The sequence below is a fragment of the Phascolarctos cinereus genome, unplaced genomic scaffold, assembly GCF_003287225.1.
Source record: "Phascolarctos cinereus isolate Bilbo 61053 unplaced genomic scaffold, phaCin_HiC Scaffold_1;HRSCAF=81, whole genome shotgun sequence".
Classification (NCBI taxonomy): domain Eukaryota; kingdom Metazoa; phylum Chordata; class Mammalia; order Diprotodontia; family Phascolarctidae; genus Phascolarctos; species Phascolarctos cinereus.
Genome location: NW_027555514.1, coordinates 270,500,073 through 270,518,527, shown reverse-complemented (window position 1 = coordinate 270,518,527; position 18,455 = coordinate 270,500,073). Strand labels below are relative to the sequence as shown.

Here is an 18,455-nt window from a genome sequence, read left to right as displayed (position 1 = left end):
CTATTTTTCTATAAAATATGAGGCAGATTTTTCATCTGAGAGAATGGGGAGAGAGGGAACCATGGGAGGTTTGAGGAAGGCAAAAATCTTTGTAAGAGCTGCTGTGGAGAGTGGGATGGTGAGTAGATAAAGGAAGTATAGAAGAATTGTCTAGCATCAGTGAGAGTCCATTTGAGGTTGTGTGGCATTAATTTGTAGTGGACCCAGTCAGCATGTTTGCATGATTTTCTTTAACTTTGTTCAACAGCAGTTGTGTAGGACCACAGTCAGCAAATGGTGGGAGTGATCTAAGACTAAGGCTTAGCAGGGTGTAATTGTTGACAAGAGAAGAGGGCCCAGGGGCTTAAGAAGGCATTGTAGCGTTGAACTGGTTCACTATCTTAAAAGATGGAGAAAAAAGGAGAAAGTACCTAGTGGACAGTTGATGGCCTAGAAGAGAACTGTATGGTTGAGGGATTGGAGGTCATAAAGTGTGGATGAAGAATAGAGTTTAGAAATTTAGAGGAAGTCTATGGTTAGAGAAGAGATGTCAGAGTTCATGAACTCTGGAGGGTAGTACATTCATGAGTGGTGGCAAAATCGGAGGGTCTGACCCATCTTTGTAGGGCTGAGTTGGATTGGAAGAATAGATCTTCAGAAATGAGTAGATTGAGGACTTGAACGGAGGTGTTTGAGGGAGTTTGAGTATATTTGTTGAAGTTCCCTAGTATGGCATCTGAAAAAGAGTTGGGGAGGAGAGAAAGTTTGTAAGCTAGATATTGAACTTGTTGAGGAAAGAATAGGAGTGTCCTGGAGGTTTGTAGACAACAGCTACTAGGATTTTGATTGGATGGAATTGAACATATTGCTATATTCTGATTTAAAATTTGTTCGGACATTTATTAATGATACTGGTCTTGATGGTCTTTTTCTGTAGTTTAAAGAGCAAGACTTTCTCCAAACAAATTGGATAATATACTATCCTTATTTTTGAAAACAGATTATGTAGCAGTGAGATGATTTGTTTAAGTGTTTGATAGAATTCTTTTGTGAATCCATTTACTCCTAATTTTTTGTTTTAAGCTGACTATTAAAACTCATTTAATGGCCTTTTAAATTTCTTTTTTCTGATGGCAGTTTGGTTAGATGATCTTTCTTGTTTTATGAATTTGGATATTTAATTTTAAAAAAAGATAGTTCCCCCCCTCCCCTTTTAAAAAAATTTCAGTTAGTTGGGCTTTAAGTATACAATTGTCTCTGATAATATTTTTATTTACTCTTCATTTGATTTCTCCTTTTTTAGTTGGTAACAGTTTTTCTCTATAGTTAACTGTTTTACTTATTAAAGACTCAACTTTGTTTTATTTATTTAAATTGTTTAAAAAATGCATTAAAATTTCTTTTGATCTTATGGTGTCATGCTTATTTTAGATATATTTTATAAACGGCAAACATCAATCTTTTTATTTTTGCTTATAGAAGCACTTAGCTTAATAAATTTGCCTCTAAGAACTTATTTAGCTACATTCAATACATGTTGATACATTGTATAGTTATTGTTTAACATTTTATTGTTTCTGTAATCTGTTCTTTGATTCAAGCATTATCAGACTGATCATGTTTTTAGCTTGTGCATTTTGAAGTTCCCTTATTGATTACAATCCTACTTTTCTTATGTATTGTGAACATAGTATTTAAAATGTGTTTTTCTACATTAATTTACAAATACCTTTATGCTTACAGTATAAACAGTTTTTTAAATGTCCCATACTTCTTTCAGTAAAAAGTAGATTCTTATAAACTCATTTAATTTTCTTTATTTTATTATCTAATCTATTTTTTCCAACATTTTGTTGAATTCTGTAACCTCTTTATTTTTCTGCCTGACCTTGTGAAAGTGGAGTGTCTAGAACCTTTTGCAGTTCAGTTAGTTTTTTAAAAAAATACATACTTTCTCTGTCATTAGCGGGTGTATGTGTGTATGTGTGTACTTCGTTACTCTTGATATAAGTATTGATAGAATTTAACTGTTAATGGTGCCTTTTATCTTTACATAGCAGCCTTCTGAGCTCATACTGTTTGGTCAGCCACAGTTGAACACATTGTACCTTGACCCTAACATAGGGATGTCATTTTCGTCCTCTTTGAGGAATGTTAAGGCCTCTCCTGAACTTGTCTTTTTGAGTTGCCATTTTTTCCAGAACCATTGGATCCAGAGTATGCAGGGGCCCTTTGAGTGTGTTAAGGATGAAGCCCCACCCTGAGCTCATACAATTTGTTGTTTGAACCCAAGCTGAACTCCCTGTGTATTCTTGGGAGTCAAGACAGGTGCCAGTTAGTCTGCACCAATTGGGAAACTGTTTCTGTAGCAGGATCCTTGTAGATAAGCAGACCCTCCTGTCTTCACAGTCTAGCAGTTCCCAGGAGAAAAGAATGCTGCTTTTGCCATCTCCTTGCTTCTCCACTTTGAGAGGGGTTTTATCTTTTTCTCACCTTTACTTCACCTTTCCCTCTCTCATTCTACTCTCCTTTAGGAGATTTCTGGCTTCTCCTTCTCCCTTTTTTGTACTTCTATGTGATTGTGAACTCTTTGCTTGGGCTTTGGGTTCCACATGCATCTTCATTTTTCTATTATTAATAGAAATATTAATAGAAATTAATAGATTTATTAAATCTTGTTGCAATACACATGTCTCATTGATTGTGGTTTTGTTTTTGGTCAGCAGAATGAAGGGCAACAACCAGGAGCCATGTTTATCTCCCTTAATTCTTTTTAACTTGAATTCAGCTTTGTCCAAAATTATAACTACATAAACCATGACCCAGAACTCATGACTCTTCTGTGGATTTGGTTTAGTTTTGGGAACTTTTCATGTACCATCTCTGTGGCTCATGCCACCACTAAGGGTTTCCCCTAGAAACGTTAGAATTTGACTCTTGTCTCCAGAAAAAATGAAGAAGGTCAACACCCATGTAAAAAACTCAGGCTAGGTAACAAGCCATCATACTTAGGGCAGGCTTTATTTGATGTAACAACAAAGCACCAAAAAAAATCCATAAAGGACTCGTATCGTCTTCTCTCCTTCTTTGGAAGGCTCCACCTTCCTGAGGGGTCTCTACAACCTTGCGTGCTTGTTTTAAGTTAGGTGCCTCCTTTCTCCTTTTAAAAGCAGGAAGAGCTTGGGGTTGCTGGATAGTCGATGGGAATGGGCAGAGTTCTCCACACTCCTAGACTGTGGACAGGGCCTCCTTACCAGGGGAAAGCCTGAATTCAGGGGTGATGAATTTCTTGCAGCCTCTGCCACTGAAATACTATTGAGTGTACATATTGGAGCACCAGGGAAACTCAAGGATTGGGCTTGTTTTTTTGCATCTTGGTTCTCACTTGATCCAGTAACTCATTCTCTTTTGTATGGTAACTTGTTATTTTAATCCTCTTCATTTGGTGCCCATCTCTTAGTCCATGTGATTTTTTTGTTGGGGGCAGGTTGGGGGGAGGAAAAAGGAATGGACATAGGCTTCTTCTAGGAACCTTGGCCTGTGACTTTCCCTTCTCTTTACGTTTCTGTCTCTAGTTCTGCACACTGTGCTCCATGTGTAGCCATCTTTTGAAGGCCATGTTCAAGGGTGTAGTTCATATAGATGAACTAGCCAAGTGTCATCAAAATCCTCCATCAGTTATCCGTGTGCTGTGAGTAGGTGACAAGTACTCAAGAAAAGACCACTTTATACTTTATCAAGGTATTATCAGTGCCAGAACCACTTTATACTTTATCAAGGTATTATCAGTGCCAGAACCACTTTATACTTTATCAAGGAGGTATTATCAGTCAAATGGGAGTTGGAAAGGAAAGGAGAGAAATGGTGAGATTTTAGCCCAGGGTAATGGAATAGGAACAGAGAAAAGAAATGGTGAGAATGGATTCTGGATTCTGTGCTTTTGAAGTCCTGGTAAAGTAGAGGATAAAGGGATGGGAAAAGAAGAGGAAGAAGCAAAGTCATACAGTCAGTTAATAAATTTGCAAAGCATTGACTATTGTGCCAAGAGCTGGGGATACAACTACTGAAAAGTCATTCCCTACCCTCAAGGAGCTTACAATCTAATGGGGGAAGAAGCTGAAAGGGGGCTGTGAGGAAGGTACTTTGGGGAGGGTTGGGTGGGAAATGAAGAGGTTGCTGTACCCTCCTTAAATAGAGGTTTTTAGAGGAGTTCTTTCCTCTGTTATTAATCAGAGGGGCCCCAGGGAGGATCTGTGGTCATGAAAAGTAGGATCCAGGTCCTTAGTCCTAGGTCCTACACTGTACTAGGTGAAATTAGTGATTTAGCACAGAGTTGTCAAAACTTACCTGTAGACCACTTGTTTAGCCCACAAAAAAATGCCCCAGTAGGTCCCAAACCAGATCAAAATACAATTGGGAAATGTTTAACTAAATAAAAATGCATATTTAGATTACATATTTTTTTGAAGTCTATATGTGACCTCAAGGGATCCCTTTCCATTTGAGTTTGACACCACTGATTTATTAACACGTCATACTCGGTTTGTCCCAGCAGTTCTTAGGTGTGTAGGCCTCCACCATGTTGCCCACATGCTAAGAAATACAATAATACTAGGGCATAAAAAATATCATATTAGACTTTTATCTGATAGAATTGGGGGTGTGGTATGTGCTGGAGAGTACAAAGGTCTTAGAAATGAGAAATCTGAAAAGAGGAAAGGGGAATTTAAGTGTGCAGTCGACTTCATTTTTTTTTCCCCTTGGAGGAAGTTTGGTATATAGGGAGTAGAGAGTTGGCACATGCACCAAGAAGATCTAGGTTTGAGTCCTGTCTCTGACACATCCTGGGTGACCTGGATCAAGGTATTTAAGCTCTCAGTGCTCCAAGCAACTGTCTATGGCTGTTGCAAAGAAGGTGCTGACCAGTGTTGATTGGAGTTCTCCAAATCAGTGAGCTCACAGATCCAATCCCTATCTCTAATGTATTAATGAATTCTGCCTGTCCTCCCTCATCTTGCTTTCCCATTCTTTGTTTTGATGTGCAGATTATATTGTCTGTGTATTTTTCCCACAGTCTTCTCATTGTCTTTGTGACTGGGTAGAGGGAGGTGGGAGATGGAGCAAGTGGTTTTATTTCCAGGCTTCTGCAATCCTGAGCTGGATAGGACCTAAGTAAAATCCTGACTGTTCCAGTCTTGGACAGCTAAACAATCTGAGGAGAAGAGTGGTTGCATCTGAAGCAACAGTTACTTTATTGGCTATATCTCTTCCTCATCCTCTGTTCTCACAACATTATATTCTTCTCATGGCAGGTATTGCCTAGAGTATATATGTATGTATGTAAGTATGTGTTCTGCATCTTCAGTCCATCACTTTTCTTGTCAAGAGGTGAGTAGTGTGCTTCATCACTGGTACTCTGGAATTATGGTTGGTCATTTCATTTATTAGAGTTCTTAAGTCTTTCAGAGTTTATTTTATAACATTGTATAAATTGTTCAGCTTTTGCTTACTTCATTCTGTATCAGTTCATATATTTTCCTACTTGCTCCTCATCTGTCCCTTTGATCAGTTCTCATGGTATAATAAATATTCTGTTACATCCATATACCATAATTTGTTCAGCCATTTCTTTCTTGATATTTACTTGTTTCTAGTTTTTTTTTTTTCCATTGCAGAAAGAGCTGCTGTAGGTGTAGGGAATTCTTTCTTTAAGCTGTTTAGGGTGAAAGGCCTGGTAGTTAGATCACTGTCAAAAATGTATGCAGTTTAGTGGCTTTTTGGGCATAGTTAAATTGCTTTCCAGAATGGCTGGACCATTTCACGGTTTTCATCAACTTTGCATGAATATGCATATTTTTCCTTTGCCCCTTCTAACCCAGTGGTGTTAATTTGCATTTTGACTAATTACTAGTGACGTGAAGCATTTTTTCATCTGGTCGTTGATAGATTGCATTTCTTTTTTTAAAAACTGCCAGTTCTTGTCCTTTGACCATTAATAAATTGTGAAATGACTCTTGTTATCCATTTGAATCAGTTTTTTCTATAAATCTTGGAAATGAGAACTTTATCAGGTAAAATTGCTGCAAAAATCTTTTTTCCCCCTAGTTAACTGTTTCTTTTCCAATTGTAGTTGCATCTGTTTTGTTTGCGCAAAATTTTAAAAATTTTATGTGATCAAGTTTCTCCATTTTATCTCTGTCATCATCCCTAGCTTTGGTTTGGTTGTGATCTAGTGGATAGCTGCCCCTGAGCCAGGACAACTTGGGATCAAATAACTGTCTCTGATCTATACTGTCTGAGTGACTCTGGGCAAGTTGTGGAAGATCTCCATGCTTCCTAGATGTGAAAGGTGATTTCTGTCTGGCTTTTCTCATCTGTTTAAGATGGGATCTTTTATCTCTAAGTTCAGCATTCATTTGGAGCATTTCTTGGTGTAGCTTCTTGTTCTTTTTCACCAGTTTGTGCAATATATTTACTTATCTCTGCCAGTGAGTTACTTTTATTTTGAGGTTCTATGTTTTCTTGTCATCCTTTCTCTTAGAATAATAATTACACACTTTTAATAATTTAAGGTTTATTTGTTTAGTCACAATCAGGTGAGGTAGGCAGTGCTGCAAGTATTATCATTATCCTTATTTTATAGATGAGGAAACTGAGGCTCTGAGAACTTGTGACTTGTCTGTTGTCGCACAGCTTGAGCCAGCAGGCATTTATTAAATGCTTACCATGTGCCAGATGCTGTGCTATAAGCACTGGGGACACAAAGAAAGGTGTGAAAGAGGTCACATTTTAATGGAAGAGACAACAATCTTGTGCATACAAGATAAATGCAGAATATATGGAAGGTAATCTCTGAGAAAAGGCATATTAGCAGGAATGGGTGTATACCTGGAGAGGCGTCTTGCTGAAGGTGGGATTTGAGCAGTCATTCAGAAAATTAAGGAAACAGAGGTGGAAGTGAGGAAGGAGAGCTTTCTGGACCTGGAGGATAGCAGTGAAAAGGTTTGGAGTCCGGATGTGGTGTGTGAGGGATAAAAGCTTGATTGTGGAGGGGAGCAAGTGTTGTAATGAGACCGATAGGGCAGTGTGATGACGGGCTTTGCAAGCTAGATAGACGACTTTGACTTTTTTGACTTGATCCTGGAAGTAATAGGAAGCCACTGCAGTTTTTTGAGTAGGGTAGTGACATGGTCAGACTTGCTTTTGGAAAATTAACTTGTTAGTTAGGAAGTGTCTGGGTTGAATTGGGAACCCAGTATTTGACTTTCTCTAGAATGTATCTTTCTCCCTTTCTACTTATTTTGACTTCTGTTGCTCAGTGCTTTGATCATTGACTTTCTAGTACACAGTCTGACACCGAAGAAGTTGTGGTGATTGGGAAAACAAAGACCTAGAATTCACAAAACCCTGTGCTGGATCAAGACCCTTACCTACCCTGTAGCCCCTCACAAAGTGAAATTGACCTGTTCGAGACCCTGTAGTGGAGGGCATCCCTTCGATGAATTTCTTCAGTTTAACCACTTTTACATAGTCACGGCAACATGATGATTTGCCTTGTTTAAATCTGTAGAGGGATGCTTAGGACTTTACTTAGAACTTGTTACTTGTAGAAAGAAAAAGATGTGCTCAATATTTTGGAAAACTTTTTCCTTTCATATTGCTAATAAAGAATCACTATTTTGTTTATTTGCAGTACCTGGAACTTCGATTTAATAAACAAGTTCGTCTTGTTGGAACAGTTCTCTTTATTGTTCAGATGGTAAGTAATTTAACAAGTTTCTCCTTTGTAATCTGAGTACTTTAAAACTTATTTGTGTATAAATAAATTTCTCAATAAATTAGAATGCATTTGAAAATAGAAAGAACCTATCATTAGATAGGAGAAGGAGCTTGAAACATTAAACATAATGAACAGTGAAATAAATTTTATAATGTTGGAGAATTCATTTGAATATACAGCATCCACTTAGAGAGGAAGCCTTATTTTAGGAAAGATTACTGATGCAGGAAGGTAGCCAGGAGGATGAAAGAGGAACTGTGCAGTATGGGAATTGATTGAAGGGTTGGCAGTGAGTTAATCTAGAGAAGACTTGGGAGTAACATTACAATTGTCCTTAATTTTTTGCAGGGCTGTCTTGTGGAAAAGGGATTAGTCTTGTTCTGCTTTACCCTAGAGGGTGGAACGAGGTGGTGAGGGTTGAAGTTGCAGAGACATGGTATGACAGTATGAGGACGTTGTCTTCATGTGAAGAAATTTTTTCTGATGATTGGGCGGTCTTAAAGTGGAATGAGGTTCCTGGGGGACATGTCAAGGATTCCTTATCACAGAACGTCTTAATTTCTTAGAGTGTCACAAAAGGGGATATCTTTTCAAGTGTGGGTGGGATGAGATCACATCCTGGATCCCTTTCAACACTTAGATTTTGATAATTTAGATCAGATAATTCTTAAAAACAGTTCATTACTACTTCTTTTGCCAAAGAAGTATACAAACCAAAAGTCTTATTCTTTTTTTAAAAAAAATACATTTATTGAGAAGACCTTTTAGGAATTTTAACTTTGAAGCAAGAAGGAAAGAACTTACTATATTGTAATTTAACCAGTCTAGAGCTGTATCCTCTAAACTACTTTAAAGACATAGAGGAAAGAAAAGTCTTTAACACAGATTTTAAATATAAGAGCAACTCATCTTCAGCTCATCTGATGACTTTAAAAGAAAGATTAGATTTTGATAATAGCTAGCATTTATAAAGCACTTTAAAGTTTGCAGAGCTCTTTATAGACCTCATTTGATTTTCCAAGTAGATCTGTGGAGTAGCTGTTATTATTATCTTCATTTTGTAGACAAGGAAACTGAGGCTGAGAGGTTTAAATGATTTGTCCTGTGTTGCACAACTACCGGGTGATCTGAAGTAAGAGTCAGGTCTTCCTGACTCCACGGGCAGTACTCTGGCCACTGTGCCACTTAGCTGCCAATTTGAAATATAATTTGAACTATCACAACAAACTCGGTAGGGTCAGGAGGCTACTGTTTCAAAATAATTGTTCCAAAGTGTATTTCAGGAAAGCATATAAATATGTCCGATAATCTTTTATGCCTCTTAGAGATACTGTTTGATTGTCAGTGTTCCTTATTTGGTTTCTTCTTTTAGATACTGTACATTGGAATTGTTATTTATGCTCCTGCTCTTGCTTTGAATCAAGGTAAGCTTAAAATAATAGCCATTATTTTAAATTATGAATTTATAGTTAATTTTCCAGTGAATTTAAATGACTGGATCACTTAGTGAAGTTAAGCGACAAATTTATGACTTATAAAAATAAGCCACTTAAGTTATATTTGATATTTGCATCCAATATACATTTCTTTTTGATTTAGTCTTCGTCCTTGGATTTCTTTTTCTTTCTGTTCTGTCTGACAAAGACCAAACTCTTGGCCTTTTCTTTTAGTCACAAATTTTGAACTCTGGGGTGCAGTAGTTACAACAGGGATTGTCTGTACTTTCTACTGCTCATTGGTAGCAGTTTATTCAGTATCAGCTCTACTTGTTGAGTTAAATAGTCTGCATGTCTAATCTGAAAGGGAAGATTTCATTTTCTTAAATAAGTTCTAGTCAAACACTCTATTCTAGGGCCTTCTCTCTTTGTATAGTTTCTTTTTGTAACCTCACCAATTCATGTGCTTTTAACTATCATCTCTAGGCAGATGATATTCGCATGATTTATTTATATTGGTAGATTGGAATTACAGATATAATAATGTAAACTGTTTTCTTTAATAGTGATATCTTACACTGAAAAGATCTTTTCCATTTTTAAAAGCGCTGTATCTCATTTGTTCTTCAAGGTTATTTTGTGAATGCAGTGTGAACAGGTATTATGCTTATTTAAATGATGAGGGTGTTGAGACTAAGTGACTAGCCTAGGGATGCACAGTGTCATAGCTAGTGATATAGCTGGGACTAGAACACAATCGCTAGACTCCTCCCAATTTTTTTGTTTGTGGCATTCTAAATATGTTTCATGGAAAATATTATTTGTTAGTTCATATATATTTTCAATTTGGATGCCAATGCTTTAATCATTGTTTTGTAGCAGATTTGAAGCAGTTGGCTTTTTGTATAATGACACTCATACTGGTAAGTTCCTTAGAGTGATAGCCAAAGCAAATATGTCTCATGTCTCTCCGTATTTTTGTAGTTGTTTAAAAGTTCTAAATTATTTCAAACTTATTTGACACTGAAGTGTGCAATTTAAATTCTGATAGGGTTGTAGAAGATGTGACTTTGAGTTCTTGAAGATTATATCAGTGGAACACAAACCACAAACCTGTCCTACCAAGTTGGAAAGGTTTCATTGTCTACTTGAGGGCTACCCTACCTGACTCTGGAGAGGATTATCCTAGAGGGTTGGCTGGTTACAGCAACTCAGGAAACTTCCTGCTTAGAAGTTGGTCCTTGAAATAGCAGTATATTTCTTTTTTTAAAAAATTTTTATTTGGTATTTTATTTTTCCCCAGTTACATGTAAAAAACAATTTTTAACATTCATTTTTAAAACTGAGTTCTAAATTCTCTCCCTTCCTCCTTCTCTACCCCCACTCCCCGTTGAGAAGGTAAACAATTGGATATAGGTTATACATGTGTAGTTATGCAAAACACTTCTATAATAATATCAGTATATTTCAAATGTAAATTATCTTTGTTCATATTTTAGGATGTAGTTTGAAATAAATGATAAGAATGTTTTAAAAGCTTGAAAGTCACCAAATAAAATACATGAAAGCTATAAAAACTTTTCAACATTTGAAGCATTAGGAAAGTTAGTCTAAAATTCATGTTTTACAGTTTTTTATGTTTTCTTTTTAGTCACAGGTTTTGAACTCTGGGGTGCAGTAGTTACAACAGGGATTGTCTGTACTTTCTACTGCTCATTGGTATGTTGTTTATTTCAATATCAGCTCTACTTGTTGAGTTAAATAGTCTGCATATCTAATCTGAAAGGGAAGATTCAGTTTTCTTAAAATAAGTTCTAGTCCAACACTCTATTTTAGGGCCTTCTACTCTTTGTGTAGTTTCTCTTTCTTTGTAACCTCGTCAACTTCCATGGTTTTAACTAACATCTCTGGGCTGATGATATTCACAGATCTGTCTGTCCAGCCCCATTCTTTCTCCCAGACTTGAGCCCTACGTTACCAGTTGCTTATTGGATATTTCAACTGCATGTCTCAGAGAAATCTTAAGTTTAACATATCTAAAATGTAGTTCATTGTCTTTCCCCCTGTATTAATACGATTTAGTGAGGTTCGGATTCGCTCCTATAAATGACACTCTCCAATGCACCAGAAAATAATAAGAAATAGATAATTTATTTAGAAGAAGCAAGGCACAGATAGTTTGAATTTGCATAGAAAGCATATAACAATAAGAACAATCAATAACATAGCACCGATCAAGAGAGTCGGTAATGGAAGAGAATACATCACCAATTCAAGGGAACCTCCAAAGTCAATCAACAGCTGGGAGCCCCGTTGCAGCCCGTACAAACTTGAATTGTGTAAAGATTTTCCCGGGCGAAGTGTCCTTCCCGCGGGTGAAGCTCAGCGGGCTTACAGGACGCAGTTTTTTAATATTGTTCTAAACAAAGAAGGCTTGGGGCCAAGAAGTCCTTTTTGACGCATGCGCTATTCATGGTTTGTTCAATACACATCTGGCCTTAGCCACGCTCCCATCCGCCTGAGGCTTGGTATTTTGTTTTTTAATAACATCATGTCTCACAAGGAGGGGAGCCAACCCTCCATGTCAACGTGACCTAGGAATGGCTAGTTCCTGGAATGCTAAGCCAAGAACACTCAGGAGTTACGGAACGGTCATGGCTGGGATTTGAACTGAACCTATTTATTTGAGTGATCTTATTAATTTAAAGGGGAATTTCCAATTTCCATTTCACCCCCTAAGCCTTCTCCTCTTCCAAACTTCTCTAGATCATTTGAGGGCACCACCATAGTTCCAGTGTCTCAGGTTTGTAATCTTGGCATTATCCTATATTGCTCACTTTCCTTCATCCCACATAGCTGATAAATTACTAAGTCTTACCCTTTTTGCATTCATAGCATGTCTCACTTCTAGTGCTTTCTCTCTAACCACAAAGCTGTCTTCCTAGTTCAGGCCTTTCATCACCGTTTGCTTAAATTATTTCAGTAGCGTCTTAAAGCCTGCTTCAGGCCTCTCCTCGCTCCAGTCTTTTCCATTATAAAGTATGATAGGCACTTAAATAATTGTTGGTTTGATTGATTGATGAAGGCAACGGCATAGGCATGGAGGAACACTCGGTAGATTATCAGAGCAAAGATTTAGAACTGAAGAGATCTTAGTGTTCATTTAGTCCAACGACCTAATTTTATAGATGAGGTCAAGTGACTTGCTTAGTCATAAAGGGTAGTGTGTAGCAGAGCTAGAATTTCAACCCAGGTCCTCCAATTTGAAATTTGGTGCTCTGTCCACTGTCCCATGATGCTTCCCCTTAAGTGAGATGTTTATATACAGGTAGGAAAATAGCTGCTTTTCTAATAGACAGATAAAGTAACCCTACAGAAGTGTCTGTTACCTTAGTGTTGTCCCTGGATTTGGAACCAAAATGACTGACTTAGTTTGGAGAATGGAGGAGCTAATCAGATTCAGTAAAATTCAGGAAACATTTGTTAATGCTTACATGTGCAAGTTACTGTTTTGGGTGCTGGGGACATTTAGGCAAATGAAAGTCTTGGCACTAAAGAGCTTCCTAGGGGAATATTGCACGCGCTCTCTCTCTCTCTCTTCTCTCTCTCTCTCTCTCTCTCTCTCTCTCTCTCTCTCTCTCTCTCTCTCTCTCTCTCTCTCTCTCTCTGCCTCTCTGTCTCACTCTCTCACTCTCTCCTTCTCATTCTCTCACATACACACACACAGAAGTAAATACAGTTTAATTTGAGGACAAACCACTGGAGAATCAGAGGAAGCTTCATGGATGGGTGGCATATGAGCTATATTGAAGATAGAACTTGAGAAGCAGAATAAAAGATATTGGGATTGGCTTTTGCAAATGCTTGAGTAGGAATTGAATGTCAAATTTGAAAAACTAATAATTTCATTTGACATAAAGGGATATATTGTGAATTAAGACTAGTTGAAGTGATAAGAAATTTGTGGTAAGGTAAGTTAGAACTGAATTGCAGAGGGCTTAACTGCCAGGCTGAGGAATTGATGTTTTGTCCAAGAGAATAGAGGAAGCCACTGAAGGTTTCTGAGTAGTAGAATAGTGACAAGGTCAGACTTATATGTTCAGAATTTTATTTTGGCAGCTGTGTAAATGATAGATTGCTGAAGGGAGACACTGAAACCAGAGCAAACAGTTAGGAGTGTTTTCCAGTAATTAAAGCAAAAGGCAATGGTCAAATCAGGATGATAGCATGTATGGAAAAAGAGAAATGGATTCTGTGGAAGTAGATCCAAGGATTTGACAACTAATTGGATGTGGGAGGGAGAGGGAAGCATCTTGTATTATTCCCAGGTTATAAATTTAGGTAAATTAGAGGATTCTTCTGCCTTTAACATAAAAAGGTATTCAGAGGATGAATAGTTCTACTGTGAAGGTAATGAATTCCTTTTTGTTAAGTTTGTGGTATTGGTAGGATTTCTAGGTTGAGCTATCCAACAAACAGTTGACGATGTTCTATTAGAGTTTAAGAGAGATTTGAACTAATAAAATAATTGTGTAGTGATTATAGTTGACTTCATGGGAATAGAGAAATATCGCCTCAGGAGAGAATATAGAGAGATTACAGAGAAGCATTAGGACAGAGCTTGATGTGACAATATATGCTTAAGGTACTAAACATAAATAACATGATCAGAAAACTGTGAAGGAGTGGGCCAGGCAGGTAGATGGAACAGTCCTGGAAGCCTAGTCAAGGAAAAGTATCCATGAAGGGGTGATCAGAGGTGTCAGAAACAACATAAAAGTTAAGGAGGCTGAAGACTGAGAAAATAATATTAGAAAATTAGAAATAATATCATGCAAAAAGGTCCTGGGTGATATTGGAGTGGGTAGTAGTAATAGACTGGTCAGAAGCCACAGTAAAAGGAGCTTTATGAATGGTTTTGAAATAGAGGTAGCAAATGTAGATTATCTTTGTAGGGGTTTAGTAGTGGAAGAGAAGAGACATAAAAGACAAAAGTTTGGGGAGCTAGCAAGGTGAGTATTTTTGTCTTTTTTAAGGATAGGAGAGACCTGAGCTATGGTAATAGGCAGAAAGGAAGGGGTTCAGTAGATAGGAAGAAATTTAAAATTGAGAGGAAATGATTGATGGTGCATTCTGCTGAAGAAGAAGAAGGGACATGAGAATAAGAATAGAAATAAGGAATATAGGATCATAGGAATATAGATTTAGAGCTGGAAGGGCATTAAAGGACGTTGAGTCCATCCCCATCATTTCACAAAAGAGAAGACTAAGGTCCATGGAAGTTAAATGACTTGCCCAGGGCTGCACAGCAGTCTAAGTATCTTATCCTTTGAAAGAAAATGGCCAATGTCATCCTCCAAATGGTTCTCTAAAATACATTTACAATATTTTCAGTATTTTTAAGCAAGAAATTAGTGGTTCGTTCATTTACTCATTCAATAAACATTCAGTACCTATTATGATTTAAAAACTGTGAAAGATAGATGGATAAGTAAAGTGAAATTCAGCTTGCAATTTGCTTTATAATATAATAGATGAAATATTTAATATATTATTAAGAACTATAAAACACAATAGTATATGGTATATGAATGAAGGTTAGACAGATATTCTTTGAAAAAATTTTTTTCAAAAATATTTTGGTAACTCAGAATATTTACTTTCCTTTTTAATTGTATGTGTTTTGTTTTGTGCATTTAAAAACATTCTGAGAAGGGGTCCATAGGCTTTGCCAAAATGTTAAAGAGGGGCCCAGTGTTCTGCACATCTTGCTTCAGATTACAAATTGCAGAGAAGGTACAGACCTTGTATTGCCAGATTGGGTCTTCTCATCTGGGAGTTTATGTAGATCAGTAAAGTAACAGGTCCAGCCTTTCTCTAGATTTCTGTGCATGAGGTGTTATGAAGGTTCATAGGAGTGAGAGTTCAACTCTAGCTGAAAAGGTAGGGGAAACTTTATGGGGGTATTTAAGCCAAACCTATACTTGGAGAGGAAGTGGAATTCTCCTGGGTCTTGAGATGAACATTTCTTCTATTTGCCTTTATGGTCATGTTTGTACCATTCTATTTGGGATTTGAATAACATTGTTAGAAGGTATTTTTTAATATTAAAATTTATTTTATTTTACATTTTTTTTGTTAAGAATTTATTTTCTTCCCCATCCCTTACCCACCACTAAAAAAAAAGAAAAGCAAAACTTTGTAGCAAATATAAGTAAACAAGTTCTCACCTTGGTTTGTATCTTGAGTCCAGTCATCTCTCTAAGCATATGTTTAAAGAAGGGGGGGAAGGTAAAGGAAGAAACGTTTTTTGAAGTGCCTGTGTGCCAGGTACTGCACTAAGTGATTTACAGGTATTATCTAATTTGATCCTTACAACAACCCTGCGAGTTACATATTATTCTTATTTTATAGTTGAGGGTGCTGAGCAAATGTCAGCTTTCCCTGGCACATAGAGAAAGCATAAAAGATGCCTGGAGGACTAATCTAAAAATTGTTTCCACTCCACAGAATGATTAGGGCTATCCTTGTTCGTTGTATTCATGCTATGTCTTCAGCATATGTTTAAGAATTTTTCTCTGGTAGGTGTCTGAAGTCGAGGACTTAGGAAAGAAAATAGAACAGATGTTGAAATTGGAAGCCACTGTAGAACTTAGACATGGCCCACTTTTCAAATGTATATTTCCTAATCCTGCAGTTAGCACTTTCAGTTGGTAGCATCTTCTTTCTGGTACATATCATTACCAAGACATACCAAGAGAAGGCAGATACTTGAGAGCTTAGTGCTTGTGTGACGGGCTGCAGACAAGCACGACTTAGGTTCCTGGCAGGCCTTTGAACTGTGCTGTGTCTCTAGGTGTTCTGTGATTTTACGAGTGAGAAGAACCTGCTAATTATCTGGAGCTGAGTGCCATCTTAAATTATTTCATGTCATTTTATGATGAATTTATTCTTTTTTATTCCCTTGCTGAATTACAATCAGTATCTAGTGGGGTAAGAGGATTTGTATTTCTCCTCCTGTTCACAGAAAGTAGTCTGATAGTAGCGATGAGGTATTATTAGATTAATTATGTGCCAACATGGCCTCTTTGTGTGGAGTTCTTGCTGATAAAATTAGAAAGGGAGCTTGGCATTGGCTGACTGAAGATTAACTATGTCTCCTGGTGGCTTTTAAAAAGTTTCACCTGCTAGCTCAGGAAAAACTGAGATATCTGTTTGTTCAGTACCAGAGGTATGAGTTGCGTTGGCCATATATGTTCCTGACTTCTATGCCTTATAACTAGTGTATTCTAAATTTTTGCCTATTCTTCACACAGACACTTGGTGTTTATGGGTCAGTTGTTTTTAGTTATCGTTTTTACTACACCATCTTAGTAAATGTCTTTGCTTTGAGTTTATTATGTCTACTGGCTGAGTATTAAAGATAAGCTTATCACTGGGAGCATATAAGCTGTATTTTAGTACAGAAGGGGCCTCATCAGTACAAAACTATATCTTCATGTTCTACTTTAAACATATTTAACAAACTGTTACATAATTTCTTTTTTTCCTAATTTATTATTTATTTTTACTCATTCTTTAAAAAGTTTCTGAAATCGAAATTCTCTCCCAGCTCCTCCTCCATCCTCGCAAAGGCAAGCAATGTAACAGTTATATATGTGAAGCTGTGCAAAACATATTTTTCTGTATTAACCATGTTCCCCCCCAAAAGCAAGAAAAATAAGTGCAAAAAAATTATACTTTAATTTGTGCTCAGAGTTCATCTCTGAAGGTCGGTAGTGTTTTTTATTGTGAGTCTTTTGGAAGTGTTTTGGATCACATTGATAAAAGTAGCTAACTCCTTCACAGTTGATCATTGTTACAGTATTGCTATTACACTGTACAGTGTTTTTCTGATTCTGTTCACTTTACTCTGCTCCCAGGTTTTTCTGAAACCAATCTGCTTGTCATTTCTTAAAACACAATAATATTCCATCATAAACATATTCCACAACTTGTTTGGCTATTCCCCAGTTAATGGGCATCTCCTCAGTTTCCAGTTCTTTGCCACCACAAAAAAGAGCTGTTACAAATGTTTTTGATAAATAGATTCTTTTCCAACAGGGAAGTTAGGATGAAGGGAGGGTTTGGGAGAAAGATAATGAACTCAGTTTTGGACTTGCTGAATTTAAGATCTGTATGGGACATCCTTTTTGAGGTGCCCAGCAGGCACAGGCAAGCCTGGAGATCAGCAGGGAGATTAGAAGCTGGATAAGCAGATTTGAGAATCCTTTGCATAGAGAACATAATTGAATCATAGGAGTTGGTCATATCAGACAGAGCCGCAGATGATACTTAATGGTTAGTAGGTGTGACTTGAATAAAATTCAGCAAAAAAAAAGGAGCGGTTGGATAGAAGAAGAGTGAGGAGGGAATAGTGTCACAAAGGTATCAAGGAGAAGAGGGTGATGGTGTTAGAGGCTCCAGAGGGGTCAAAAAGGATGAGCACTGAGAAAAGGCCATTAAGACCATTGGCAGTTTTGGAGAGAGCAGTTTTAGTTGAATGATGAGGTTGGACACCAGACCTTGGAACTTTAAAAAGACTGTGAGAGCAAGAGAGTGGTAGAGGCATCTCTTGTAGATGGCCTTCTCAGTGAGTTCAGCTGTGACAGAGAGGAGAGGTATGGTATCATAACTAGAGGGGGTGGGATGAGTCAAGGGAAGGTTTTTTGAGAAAGGGAGATAATGATAATGTTTGTAGACAGTGAGATACTGAAGGCTAATGAGACAGAAAGGATGAAAGGGCATTGCTTGTGCTAGGTAGAGGAGTTTGCTATGGTAAGGAGTAGGGGCCTCCCTCTTTGTGTGAGATGGGATGAAGGATGAGATAGAGGGAGAAGGCAGCTGAGTGATAGGGGAGAAGAGGGAGCTCCCTGTGGATGTCCTCAATTTTTTTAGTGAAATATGAGTCAGGTTTCTTATTTGAGAAGGTAAGGGAAAGGGAGGTTTAAGAAGGGGTGAAAAAGTTTGAAAACACTTATTGTGAACTGGAAAGTAAATCAACTAGGGGCGTATAAAGAGATCATATTATTGCATTGAGGGCCCAATTGAGATATATAATATAGATTTGTTGTGCACCTAGTCAGCATGCTTTCATGTTTTTCTCCAGCTTTTTTCAGCAGTAACGTGCATAGGAGTGGATTAAAGGCGGTACATGAGAATAATCCAGGGCTGAGAGTTGGGAGGGGAAGACTGGTGAGAGACAAAGGGCAAATAACTCG

General features: G+C 37.4%; 1 protein-coding gene across 1 annotated transcript in view; it reads left to right on the top strand.

Moving 5' to 3' along the window:
• LOC110205608 (sodium-coupled monocarboxylate transporter 1-like) overlaps positions 1-18,455 on the top strand; it is an 88,178-nt gene that overhangs the window by 10,949 nt on the left and 58,774 nt on the right. The window contains exons 2-5 of the mRNA XM_078150427.1: positions 7,673-7,738; positions 9,132-9,183; positions 10,847-10,914; positions 16,512-16,528. Coding sequence (XP_078006553.1) covers positions 7,673-7,738; positions 9,132-9,183; positions 10,847-10,914; positions 16,512-16,528 — 203 coding nt within the window. The remainder of the gene's footprint in view (positions 1-7,672; positions 7,739-9,131; positions 9,184-10,846; positions 10,915-16,511; positions 16,529-18,455) is intronic.